Source organism: Cricetulus griseus, chromosome 2, assembly GCF_003668045.3.
Source record: "Cricetulus griseus strain 17A/GY chromosome 2, alternate assembly CriGri-PICRH-1.0, whole genome shotgun sequence".
Classification (NCBI taxonomy): domain Eukaryota; kingdom Metazoa; phylum Chordata; class Mammalia; order Rodentia; family Cricetidae; genus Cricetulus; species Cricetulus griseus.
The window spans coordinates 64,542,965-64,555,675 of NC_048595.1; the positions used below are offsets into that span (position 1 = coordinate 64,542,965).

The following is a 12,711-nucleotide window of genomic DNA, read 5'->3' on the forward strand; positions in this document are numbered from 1 at the left end:
GAGGCGACGATGTAGCAAGAATATTCTGGACCGGGTTTGGGAGACAACGGGCTCTGAGTTACACTGCCGCCTTTGCTTTGCAAACACAGAGGCAAACAGAGTTCCTGTCTCTTGAAGAGGATGCTCTCCACACAGCGACCTGGGCATGTGATGCGTTAGATGCCTCTAGGTGACCAGTGACCCGTGGCTGTCCTCCAGCTGCATCTGCCAGACGCGCTGTCTGCTGGGCGAAGTAAACGCACTGGTTCCAGACGAAAGACCAGGTGGACCACTAGCCATAGAGAGCGCGCAGCCATGACCTTGTGCTGGCAGCTCCGCGCTCCAGTCTGGGCGCCAGGCTCACGCTAACCTTCTGGGGAGGCGGATACCCCAGAGGTCCTTTCCCCGAGCGCCCGCTGACTCTGTTGGGCCACTCCGCCCCACGGAACCTGGTTGGTTGCTCTCTAAGGGGCCGCGTGCGGGGGCGGGGCTAGCCGGGAGGGGGCGGGGCGCTAGCCCGGCATCCGCTTGGGCACTGGGTGCGCAGTGGATCCCCGCGGCGCCGGGGGCGGAGACAGCTCGGTCCCGCCGCGGGGGGCCGCCCGGTTCCGCCTCCACCACCCGCGCTGGGCTGAACCCCGAGCCGAGGCAAGAGTCGGTTCTGAGTTCCCTGTGGGTGCGCTGCCGCTGCTGAGGGGAACATGGCGCTCGTGGGCAGCCGAGTGGAACTGGACGCAGATGAGGTGCGAGGACAGGCAGAGCGGGCTGGTCCGGGCGCCGAGGGGCGTGGGAGGGATGCGGAGACCCGCGGGGTCCCGGCTGGCCGGGAGGGTGAGCAGGGCTGCCCTTCACGCCGATGAGTGTCCCGCGGGGCCGGGCCGCGCAGCCCGGAATCCGCCCGAGCCTTCCTGGACCCTCTAGATGTTTTGCGGAGCCGTTCTGGACCCGACTGTCGTCTTCTGTGGAAGTTGCGCGGGGTGTCTGCCGGCCGGGCGGGGCAGGGCTGCCCAGTCACCCCAGGGCCGAGGGTGGGAGCCTCAGCCCGGAGTCTCAGCCCGGAGCCTCAGCCCGGAGGCCGGGAAACGTCCCTTGTGGTCCAGAACCGCCGGCGGCCTCGCCCGCCTGGGCTATCGAAGTGACCCGCCGCGTCCTCGCGCGACGCCGGGGTCTGAACGCTCCCGGGCGGGGGCGCCCGACCTGTTGATTCGAGCGCTTCCTTCAGCACTCCGCTGCTGCGGGGAGCGCGCTCGCAGAGTTGAGGGTCAGGCTCCTGCCGCTGCTGCTGCCATTTTACCTGACTTGAATTTACAAGTCGTGGCCTGAGAAAGCTTTGCTTTCAAATGATGCAATAGGTGGATGATCTGGAGGAGGCGAGTTGGGATTCTGTCTTTACTGCCAGAAGATCCTGGTAACGAATAAATATTGTGTTTTAACTGTTGACCTTAAGAACTGATCACAATTATGCTACTGGCAGTTAAGGTTAGCCAGAGCTTTCTCTAGAGCTTGTCCAGGTCATGGATGTATTGTGGGACCTTCTATCTACACACAAGGCTAACAGTGAGATAGCATATTTGCTACTATTTTCTTCTGTGATGACTTATTTATAGCTTTAGGCTGTAGTTTTGGTATGCCTGCCCTTTTTAATTTTATATCCCTAGATCTTTTTTGTAATAACACCTTTACTACTTTGACTGTCATTTCCGAAGAAGTTTCTATGGCTCCCTCTTGTGTATACATTAAATATTCATGCTGTTGGCATTGCAGGATCTCTACAGTGAGGTCCCAGTTGCTTATCCCAGGTCTGTCTCCAGCTGCTTCCCTGTCCCTATCCAGGTAGTTTAATTGCATTGAAAATGAAGGGACAATCCTGAGCATGATGACAGAGGCCTGTAATCTCTGCTATCAGATGGCCCAGGCAGGAGAATCACAAATTTGAGGTTACCCAGGACTAAATTGTGAGTTCCAGGCTAGCCTGGATCATATCCTCATCCACTAGCATGGGGATTTTTCTTCCCCAGTAAGGGAAACAACAAGACTCAGAACCTCTCATAACTGTGGAGTAGTATTTCTGACTCTTGCTCACTGTTGAGGAAATGCAAGCCATAATAGTGGGTGTAAACTGGGACTGTCTTGGCCTAATCCAGACAAGGGACACTCAGTGTCAACTGCCAATAAAAAAAGCTCAGGAATGGAGCTTTAATGGATAGCTGGTGAAGAGGGCTTCAGCTCACGTGGAAGTTAGGTTTCAGAGCAGCCTGGCACAAAGACTTGAATACATGCTTGTTGACTGAATGTATGACTGCAGGAAAGTTATGGCTTGATCAAGCCTGAGGTTTTGCCATATCGTTGATTGACTATTAAGCTCTTATTTCATGTTAGGTATTAGATAGTCTTAGGTGATGGATAAGGCACAAAGAGACTGTTTGTTCATGTCAAATCTACCTTTATCCCTCCTGGTATACAGGTATATTGGCATAAATTTATCCACTCTTTACTGAGTACTCACTCTGTGCTTAAATTTGGTACCTTAGAAGGAGAAGGTTCAGTTTTGGTTGCCTAGGTCTTAGCGTGGGTGGGTGGATACTTCATGTATGGAAGAACCCAGGGAACAGTTTAGGGTGGGCAAGCAGGTGTGCATTAAGGTGTTGTAGGTGGTATTCTTGAGATACTTGTAAAAAGTCCCTGACTGTAAGTGGACTAAAAAGAGCCCACCCTGAGTGTACATGACTGTTCTTGTGTTTCACCAGGTGAGTAGGATGGAAGCAGCTTATCCAAGGGTCCATACCCTGGGAACACTTTGCTCTGAAGCTCTTGTGAAGTAAAAGGACAAAGTGGTGTGGCTGAGAGAGCACTAAGCTCTTTGCCTCACTTCTGTGCGTGTGTTTGGGGATTAACTTGCCCATGGCCATTTATTCATTGAAATGGCAAACATCTGATTATCTTAGGTGTCAAGCTAGTGTTGATTGGAGAGACAGCAGTGCATAAGACAGAAGGGGCCTTGTCCATGACTGGTGACCTTGACTAACAAGTCACTCAGCCTCTGAGGGCTCATTCTATGTCCTGGTATTGAGATGTTAGGGCTGTGGGTTATCTAAATGTTTAGTGTCTATTTTTTTTTTTCTGGGAGGGGGTCCCTTTTGAGGTCATGGCTAGTACTAAGGGAGTCCTTTTTCTTCCTAAGTAGTAGCCAAGGAGATGATAGTGTATTCCTTGGGTGGATTTTTGTTTTTTGAAAACTGATTCCCTCCTGCCCCAAGGTGGGGGTTTCTTTATGTAACAGCTCTGGCTATCTTGGAACTCACTGTGTAGATCAGGCTGGCCTTGAACTCAGAGATACACTTGCCTCTGCCTCCCAATTTCTTCGATTAAAGGCATATGCCTCCACTGCCTGGCTTGAAAACTGATTTTTAAAATGACTTTTTAGATTCTAAAAAGAGAAGCGCAGTTACATTTATATCATCACACACTTAATGGAAATGAGCAATTTGTATATATGTACATATATATGCACACACACACACACACACACACACACATATATATATATATATAATTTGGTAAATTGCATTTCAAATTAAAAGTCATTTGGTAAATACAGTTATTAGGTTATTAATAGCTTTAGATTTTGGATTTAATATTTAGAGTTTTAATTAGTCATTCTGAGCCCATTATTAAGTAAGAAAATTAAGCCATACATACTCTCTTACACAATACATACAAGGCATTTTATTAAAATTTTATGGGAAGGTACAACTAGGAAGCCATCTAAAAGGCTACTTGGGGAAGTGATAATGAAAAAAAAGTTGAGAAACACTGAGTCATGTTGAAGAAATGGCTTATGGAAGGTGTTCATAGCTTGTTCCTAATGCGTGTGGTCTCACTATGTACCTCAGGTCAATCTTAACCTCTTTCTTAGGCCCTAGTGATCCCCTTGTCTCAGCCTTGTAAGTAGCTGGGACAGCAGCCATGTGCTTCCAGCCTGGCTTCATGGCCTGGTTTTTTTTTTTTTTTTTTTTTTTTAATTTTATTTTATTTTATTAGTTCTAGTTAGGGAACAAGCTTATTTCAAGTCCCTTCTCCCTCTCCCTCCCCTCACCCCCAAACTTTCTCCCCCACCCCCAGCCCATCCCCCCAACCCCATCCACCCACTACTCCCCAGGCAGGGTAGGGCCCTCAACGGGAGCTCAGCAAAGTCCACCAAGTCTTCCTATGCTGATCCTGGGCCCTTCCCCATGTGTCCAGGGCCAGAGTGTAACCCTTCATATGGGATGGGCTCTCAAAGTCCCTTTTTGCACCAGGGAAAAATACTAATCCACTACCAGAGGCTCCCTGGAGTGCAGAGGCCTCCTTATTGACATCTATGTTCTGGGGTCTGGATCAGTCTTGTACAGGCCTCCTGGACAGCATCTGGGGTCGATGTGCTCTCCCTTGTTCAGGCCAACAGTTCCTGTGGGTTTCTCCATCCTAGTACAGACCCCTTCGTTCTTCATTCCTCCCTCTCTTCAACTAAATTCCCGATTTCGGCTCATTGTATATCTGTGGATGTCTGTCTCTGTTTCCATCAGCCACTGGGTGAGGGCTCTAGGATGGCATAAAGAGAAGTCATCAATCTCATTTTAGGGGGAGGGTTTTTAGGTTATCCTCTCCACCATTGCCTGGATTGTCAGATCGTGTCATCCTTGTAGGTCTCTGGAGATCTCCCTGGTTCCTGATCCCTTCTCGGGCCTACAGTGGCTCCCTCTGATATCGTTTCTCTCATCTTGCTCTCTTTCCTCTATTCTTCCCCCAACTCAATGTTTCTGCCCCTCCATTTCCTCTCCTCTTCTCCTCTTCTCTTGCTCTTATTGTAGCAGCTCCTTCCCCCCCCACCCTCATGCCCCCAATTAGTTCGGGAGTTCATGCCATTTCCATTCCTGGGGACCATTTAACCCTTAGAGTCCTTCATGTTTCCTAGTTTCTTTGGTGAAGAGCATTATATACTGGTAGTCTTTTGTTCTATGTCTAAAATTCATATATCAGTGAGTACATACCTTGCTTGTCTTTTTGTGACTGGGTTACCTCACTCAGGATGGTTTCCTCTAGTTCCATCCATTTGCCTGCGAATTTCAAGATTCCATTGCTTTTTTCTGCTGAGTAGTACTCCATTGTATAAATGTACCACATTTTCTCAATCCATTCTTCAATAGAGGGGCATCTAGGTTGTTTCCAGGTTCTGGCTATTACAAACAATGCTGCTATGAACATGGTTGAACATATGTCCTTGTTGTAAGTACATGCCCTATTTGGGTATATACCCAAGAGAGGAATGGCTGGATCTTGAGGTACACTGATTCCCATTTTTCTGAGCAACCGCCATACTGATTTCCAGAGTGGTCTTACAAGATCGCACTCCCACCAGCAATGGAGGAGTGTTCCTTTTTCTCCACATCCTCTCCAGCATAGATTGTCATTGGTGTTTTTTATTTTAGCCATTCTGACAGGCGTGAGATGGTATCTCAGAGTTGTTTTGAGTTGCATTTCTCTGATGGCCAATGATTTTGAGCACTTTTTTAAGTGTCTTTCAGCCATTTCAGATTCCTCTGTTGAGAATTCCCTATTTAGTTCTGCACCCCACTTTTTAATTTCGTTGTTTGGTGTTTTGGTGGCTAGCTTCTTGAGCTCCTTATATATTTTGGAAATCAGTCCTCTGTCAGATGTGGGATCGGTGAAGATCTTTTCCCATTCTGTGGGTGGTCGTTTTATCCTACTGACTGTTTCCTTTGCCTTGCAGAAGCTTCTCAGTTTCAGGAGGTCCCATTTATTAATTGCAGACCTCAATGTCTGTGCTTCTGGCGTAATGTTCAGGAAGTGGTCTCCTGTGCCAATTTGTTCAAGGGTTGTTCCCACTTTCTCTTCTAGAAGATTCAGTGTGGTTGGATTTATGCTGAGATCTTTGATCCATTTGCACTTAAGTTTTGTGCATGGTGACAGGTATGGATCTATCTGTAATTTTCTGCATGTCCGAATCCAATTGTACCAGCACCATTTGTTGAAGATGCTATCTTTTTTCCATTGTATAGATTTAGCACCTTTGTCAAAAATAAGGTATCCATAGGTGCGTGGGTCGATATCAGGGTTTTCAATTCGATTCCATTGGTCTATCAGTCTATTTTTGTGCCAATACCAAGCTGTTTTCAGAACTATGGCTCTATAGTAGAGCTTGAAGTCGGGGATGGTGATGCCTCCAGAAGATCCTTTATTGTAAAGAGTTGTTTTGGCTATCCTGGGCTTTTTATTATTCCATATAAAGTTGAGTATTGTTCTTTCAATGTCTGTGAAAAACTGTGTTGGGATTTTGATGGGGATTGCATTGAATCTGTAGATTGCTTTTGGCAGGATTGCCATTTTTACTATGTTAATTCTACCTATCCATGAGCATGGGAGATCTTTCCATTTTCTGGTATCTTCTTTAATTTCTTTCTTTAAGGTCTCAAAGTTCTTATTGTACAGGTCTTTCACTTTTTTGGTTAGTGTTACCCCCAGGTATTTTATGTTGCTTGTGGATATTGTGAAAGGTGATGTTTCCCTGATTTCTTTCTCATTGGATTTATCATCTGTGTATAGTAGGGCTACTGATTTTTTTGAGTTAATTTTGTATCCTGCTACCTTGCTGAAGGTGTTTATCAGCTGTAGGAGTTCCCTGGTAGAGTTTTTCGGGTCACTAATGTAGACTATCATGTCGTCTGCAAATAGTGAAAGTTTTACTTCATCCTTTCCAATTTGTATCCCTTTGATCCCCTTTTCTTGTCTTATTGCTATAGCCAGAACTTCAAGTACAATATTGAAGAGATATGGAGAGAGTGGACAGCCTTGTCTTGTTCCTGATTTTAGAGGAAACGCTTTGAGTTTCTCTCCATTTACTTTGATGTTGGCTATTGGTTTGGTATATATTGCCTTGATCATGTTTAGATATGTTCCTGTTATTCCTGTTCTCTCCAAGATCTTTATCATGAAGGGATGTTGGATTTTGTCAAAGGCTTTTTCAGCATCTAGTGAGATGATCATGTGGTTTTTCTTTTTAAGTTTGTTTATATAGTGGATTACATTGATGGATTTTCGTATGTTGAACCATCCTTGCATCCCTGGGATAAAGCCTACTTGATCATGGTGGATGATTTTTCTGATATGTTCTTGTATTCGGTTGGCCAATATTTTGTTGAGTATTTTAGCATCGATGTTCATGAGGGATATCGGTCTGTAGTTCTCTTTCTTAGTCATATCTTTGTGAGGCTTGGGTATCAAAGTGATTGTAGCCTCATAGAAAGAGTTTGGCAATATCCCATCTGCTTCTATTGTGTGGAACAGTTTGAGGAGTACTGGAATTAGCTCTTGTTTGAATTTCTGGTAGAATTCTGCAGTGAAGCCATCTGGCCCTGGGCTTTTTTTGGTTGGGAGGCTTTTGATTACTGCTTCTATCTCATTAGGGGTTATAGTTCGATTTAAACTGTCTATCTGATCTTGATTTAATTTTGGTAAGTGATATTTATCCAGAAAGTTGTCCATTTCCTTTAGGTTTTCCAATTTTGTGGAATACAGGTTTTCAAAGTATGACCTAAAGATTCTCTGGATTTCCTCAGTGTCCGTTGTTATGTCTCCCTTTTCATTTCTGATTTTGTTAATTAGCATGCTCTCTCTCTGCCTTTTGGTTAGTTTGGCTAGAGGCTTGTCTATCTTGTTGATCTTCTCAAAGAACCAACTCTTTGTTTCATTGATTCTTTGTACTGTTTTCCTAGTTTCTACTTTGTTGATTTCGGCTCTCAGGTTGATTATTTCCTGGCGTCTACTCCTCCTTGGTGAGTTTGCTTCCTCTTGCTCTAAAGCTTTCAGTTGTTCTGTCAATTCTCTAATGTGACTTTCCTCCAGTTTCTTCATGTGAGCACTTAGTGCTATGAACTTCCCTCTTAGCACTGCTTTCAGGGTGTCCCATAAGTTCGGGTATGTTGTGTCTACATTCTCATTAAATTCTAGAAAGTCTTTGATTTCTTTTTTTATTTCTTCCTCAACCAAGGAATGGTGCAATTGGGAGTTATTCATTTTCCACGTAAATGTAGGTTTTCTGCAATTCGTATTGCTGTTGAATTCATGGCCTGGTTTTTTAAGATTTGTTTCTGATCTAGAAAACCCTTTCTTGGATGTTTAGAGGTTTCGTTTTTTGTATTTTAAAGATGAAGTCTTGACCTAATAGACGAGGTTGGCTTCAAACTCCCATGTACCGCCTCTGCCTTCCAAGTACTGGGGTAACAGGCTTGTGTCCCTGTCCGAGCTCAGCCGATGATGATTTAATAAAACCGATTGTCACAGTTTTCTCTGAATGATGCTGGAAATGCACACTTGAATGAGGTAGTTACTGGTCCTAGAAGAGCACATGGCTCAGTAAATGATGGTTAGTTATCCCAGTAACCAGTCTGCCTGTGGGTCAGGGTGGAATTCTGGTAGAAGGATTGCATATCATAGGCTCCAGAGCAAGTGTATGTAGTAAGACTGGGGGTGCATTCAGTACTTATAGCAGCGGAACAGGTGAGAACAGGGAGTGCTGGCCACCCTAGCCTGGGGACTGGTTTATGGTTAAAGAAGAAGTGTATTGGGGCCGATCAGGACCCTGGTGGAAGAGGTAGGCTCTGGTGGGAGTTGGTGTGAACTGGATTGGAAGGATCCCATGAGGCAGTGTCTGCAGTATCATGCTAAGGAGCCTGGGTTCTGTCTCCTAAATAATGGATACCTGAAGGTTTTTAATCAGACAAGTGTTGCTAGCTCCACACTCCTTCGCAGCAGGCCGAGGGGTTCCTTAGTCTTTATGTGACCTTAACTCAGGGGAACTCAGGATTCTTGACTTTGACATAGAAAAGGATTTCAGGATGAAGCAGTATGACGCAGAGACGGGGTTTATTAAAGGTAGAAAGATGCCCAGGGAAGTACAGCATGGGTATGGCTTCTTGGAGAGGAGTTGATTCAATTGATTAATTAAGAAAAAGCACTGCTCAAGCTACTTCTCAAGAGGTTGCCAAGAAGCCCCTCCTGTTTTTATAAAGGAGACTGTGGGGTATCTCTGAAAATGCCTTGGATGGAATTGGAATCTGGTAAGGTAAACCCAGGAGCTACTAGGGTTTCACTGGGGGTTTGGCACATGTCCTTTCTTTTCCTTCCTTCCTTCCTTCCTTCCTTCCTTCCTTCCTTCCTTCCTTTCCCTCCCTTCCTTCCTTCCCCTTCCTTCTTTCCTTCCTTCCTTCCCCTTCCTTCCTTCCCCTTCCTTCTTTCCTTCCTTCCTTCCCCTTCCTTCCTTACCCTTCCTTCTTTCCTTCCTTCCTTTCCCTTCTTTCTTTCCTTCCTTCCTTCCTTCCCCTCTTTCTTTCAGATTTATTTATTTATTAAGTATATAGTATTCGGTCTGCATGTATGCCTCCAGGCCAGAGGAGGGCACCAGATCTCATTATGGATGGTTGTGAGCTACCATGTGGGTGATCGGTGATGGGAATTGAACTCAGGATCTCTGGAAGAACAGTTAGTGCTCTTAAACCCTGAACCTCTCCAGCCCCTTTCTTTTCTTTTTATGAGACAAGGTCTCACTATGTAGCCTTGGCTAGCTTGGAACTTGCTGTGTAGACCAGGCTGGCCTCCAAGCCTCCAACTCATAGAGATCCACCACCTCTGCCTTCTGCCTTTTTTTTTTTTTTAAAGCTGCTTTCATGTATATCTGCACACCAGAAGAGGGCACCAGACCTCATAACGGATGGTTGTGAGCCACCATGTGGTTGCTGGGAATTGAACTCAGGACCTCTGGAAGAGCAGTCGGTGCTCTTAACCTCTGAGCCATCTCTCCAGCCCCGGCAACACACTTCTAAAAGTAGTATTATAATAGAGTTACTGGTGAGGTTTCTAGAAAATGGTGGGTGTACAACTGTGGAAGGAGAAAGGCCTGAAGCAAATGCTAACTGAGGAGTTGTTGGTTCTCGGCCAGTGACAGGCTTCGACCACACTCTGAAGTGAAGACTCCCTTCTTTCCATGGTTCCATACTCATCTGTCTCTCTCCAGCCTCAGGAAGTTCAGATTGTGAGGTTGGCAACAGGAGGAGTAGGAGGCTATTTCACCAGTTCACGTGGGTTGGGATGAGGCCTGAAGTAGAACAGAGGTGTGGGGTTGGAGAGGAGAGGCTGAATTGCAGGGCCTGATCAGGGAGAGCAAGGAGGAGGACTTGGCTTGGGGCAGAGGTGTGGGAGAAGGAGCATACAGTGGTAATTCTGGTTCCTGTGCAAGCTCAGGTTGGGTGGAGGTGGTGGAATGTTAGCAGGAGAAGGATTCATTCCCATACCTATTGGATGGGTGCATAGGCAGGGTAGGGCAAGCATCTTGGGGGATCCTGGGCTTATGATAAGAAGGTTGTTTGTAAACTGTAATGCAGGTGACTGGAAGGAAAACGGCATCAGTTACCCTCAGTCCAGCTCAGGTTAACAAGCTGCCCTGTTGGTGAGACGCTGGGTGTTGAATGTCTTTTGGGATCCTAGCTAGACTTGGAGCACTAACTTCCTCAGCAGAACTTTCCCTGGTGTTCCCCGCCTCTCTGCAGACTTGGGTAACCCCTTCCCTCCTTTCAAGTAGGTAGCACACTTGTGCTTCACAAGGCAGACGTCAGTTCTTCCAGGTGCCTCTTGCCCTCTGAGTAGTCTCTGCCTGTGGATCTGGTGCTAATGGTCTACAGCAGGAATCTAATATTGTGAGATCCCGTGAGACTCCTCCTGGTTTCCGTCTTGCAGTCTATGGACAGTTCCCCGTCCCTGCCCCTCTGAGGCCCAGTAGTCAGTCTTGAATGGAGTCTCCCAGAGTCACTTCATGTTCACTGGCACACTTGTGAGGTTTAGGCAAAGAGGAGCAGGAGGGGAAGCACCCCCCCCTCCCCAGACCCAGTAAGTCTGGGCTCCCTCCTAATGCACTGGATCTCTGAGCCATGGTGGCCAGACAGCCATGTTGGTGAGGTCATCATACCTCTTTGTAGGGACTCTTTCTTGTGGCCCGTGGACAAGTTCTTGGCCTGGATGGTATTATGCTGACACTTGTAGGGGCCTACATATTTAAAAATATTTTAGTAAATGATACATTGTATATGTTAGTTGGGTCTTATGGTAACAAATAATGCAGTTTGTCTTGGGGGGGTGCAGGGATGTATGTGAAGCTCCTTCTCTCTTGGTGGGCTCTGGAGGGGTCAGTATGGATGTACTGAGAACCACAGGGGAGGTTGCCAGCAGGCACTGGGGGACACAGTCCAGGGTACCTGTCCTGTCCGGGTGATTGGAGGTTACCTGGAGGCAGGATTTGGTGTGAAAGGGATGGTCTGGATGGTCAGCAGGGTGTGTCTTGCCCCCAGAGGGAAGGGAGGTCAAGACTTGGGTTCCAGCCTGACACCCTGTGGAAGGGCAGTGACAGAGCCCACCCTTTAATCCTTTGGGCCTTGATTCTTAATGGGCAGCAAACAGTTTGAAATACTGTCTGTAAATTCTTTTCCAGTTTTGACATCTGTCACCTAGAAGGTGACATTTTGAATGGGGCTTCAGAAGAGGATAGTCATTGTGGGAGCTGAAAGCCCCAGGAGAGGTGTGGTGGAGTGAAGCTGTGGGTGGCGTGGCTGTGACAGAGGTACCCACCCTGCCACAGAGAGAACCGAGGTTAAGGCTGAGACTGGCCAGGTTTTCCCCACCCCCAGTGGGCAGTTGTATGATTCTTCCTGTATCTGAGCATTGTATTTTTTCTTTTTACTTTTTTGTGGGGGAAGGAACACATGGGCTTCTTTTGGTTTTGTTTTGTTTTTTTTTTTCAAAACAGGGTTTCTCTGTGTAGCCCTAGCTTTCCTGCTCTATAGACCAGGCTGACCTTGAACTTGGAGATTTGCCTGCCTCTGCCTCTGAATGCATGTGTCACCATCACCTGGCTATATGGGACTTTTTAAGTTTGTTTTGAGTCAGTACTCCTGATATTGTCAGCTGTCTCCAGCATTATTACAGTATGTGTTTTTCTATACCAACACATTGCCTGAAGACTATAAAATCCCCAGATAACAAGCAGTGGTGGCATACCTTAGAAGTGGAAGGAAAGAGCAAGCTAGCCTTGCGGCAGTACCATGTGGAGTCTGATGGTTTCATCATGAGAGAATGGAGACTGTCGGGAAGTTCATTAATATACTCAAGGTCTGACACACGGGGAATGAGTCCCAGGGCCCAGATGCTGCTCCCCGCCCTCAGAAGCCAGCATTACTCACACAGAGGCCAGCAGACTGCAGTCAGTGAGTGCCTAATGGACTGTTGTGTACCAAGCGGTCCATGGGCTTCTGGGAGAGGGCTTTGAAATCAGGCCTCACCATCTTCCTCCAGGGCTCTCATTCTTTCCTACTCCACCCCCCTTTGCCTGTGATGTGAGAATCTCAGGGTAGTTTCCTGGATTCGCAGTGGCTTGAGACCGAGTGGGAGGAAAGGAGAAACTTTGGCTGGCCCTGCTGCCACTGCAGCGGGCACTCATGCTGGCTCTGTCCCATTGTCTGTGAATCAGGTGATGAAACAGCCTGTGTAATTCCTCAGACGCGCTTCTGACTCTGCCTGGGTCCTTGCTCACTGCCTTCAGGTTGTAGTCAGGAGTGCTGTCCTGTTCCTAGGAAATGGGGTTGAGAAAGTGAAAGTAAAGGGCACCGTAGGCAGCCCTTGTTGCTTCCT

The 12,711-nt window shown here is 46.8% G+C and overlaps 1 protein-coding gene across 3 annotated transcripts in view; it reads left to right on the forward strand.

The window, feature by feature from the left end:
* Positions 1 to 524: 524 nt before the first annotated feature.
* Positions 525 to 12,711, forward strand: part of Ttc39b (tetratricopeptide repeat domain 39B) — a 108,009-nt gene continuing 95,822 nt past the window's right edge. For 2 of the 3 annotated variants that reach the window (XM_027400198.2, XM_027400200.2), the window contains exon 1: positions 525 to 722. In XM_027400198.2, the coding sequence (XP_027255999.1) occupies positions 681 to 722 (42 nt within the window). In that variant the 5' untranslated portion in view covers positions 525 to 680. The remainder of the gene's footprint in view (positions 723 to 12,711) is intronic. The other variant, XM_027400199.2, reaches the window with a different exon arrangement.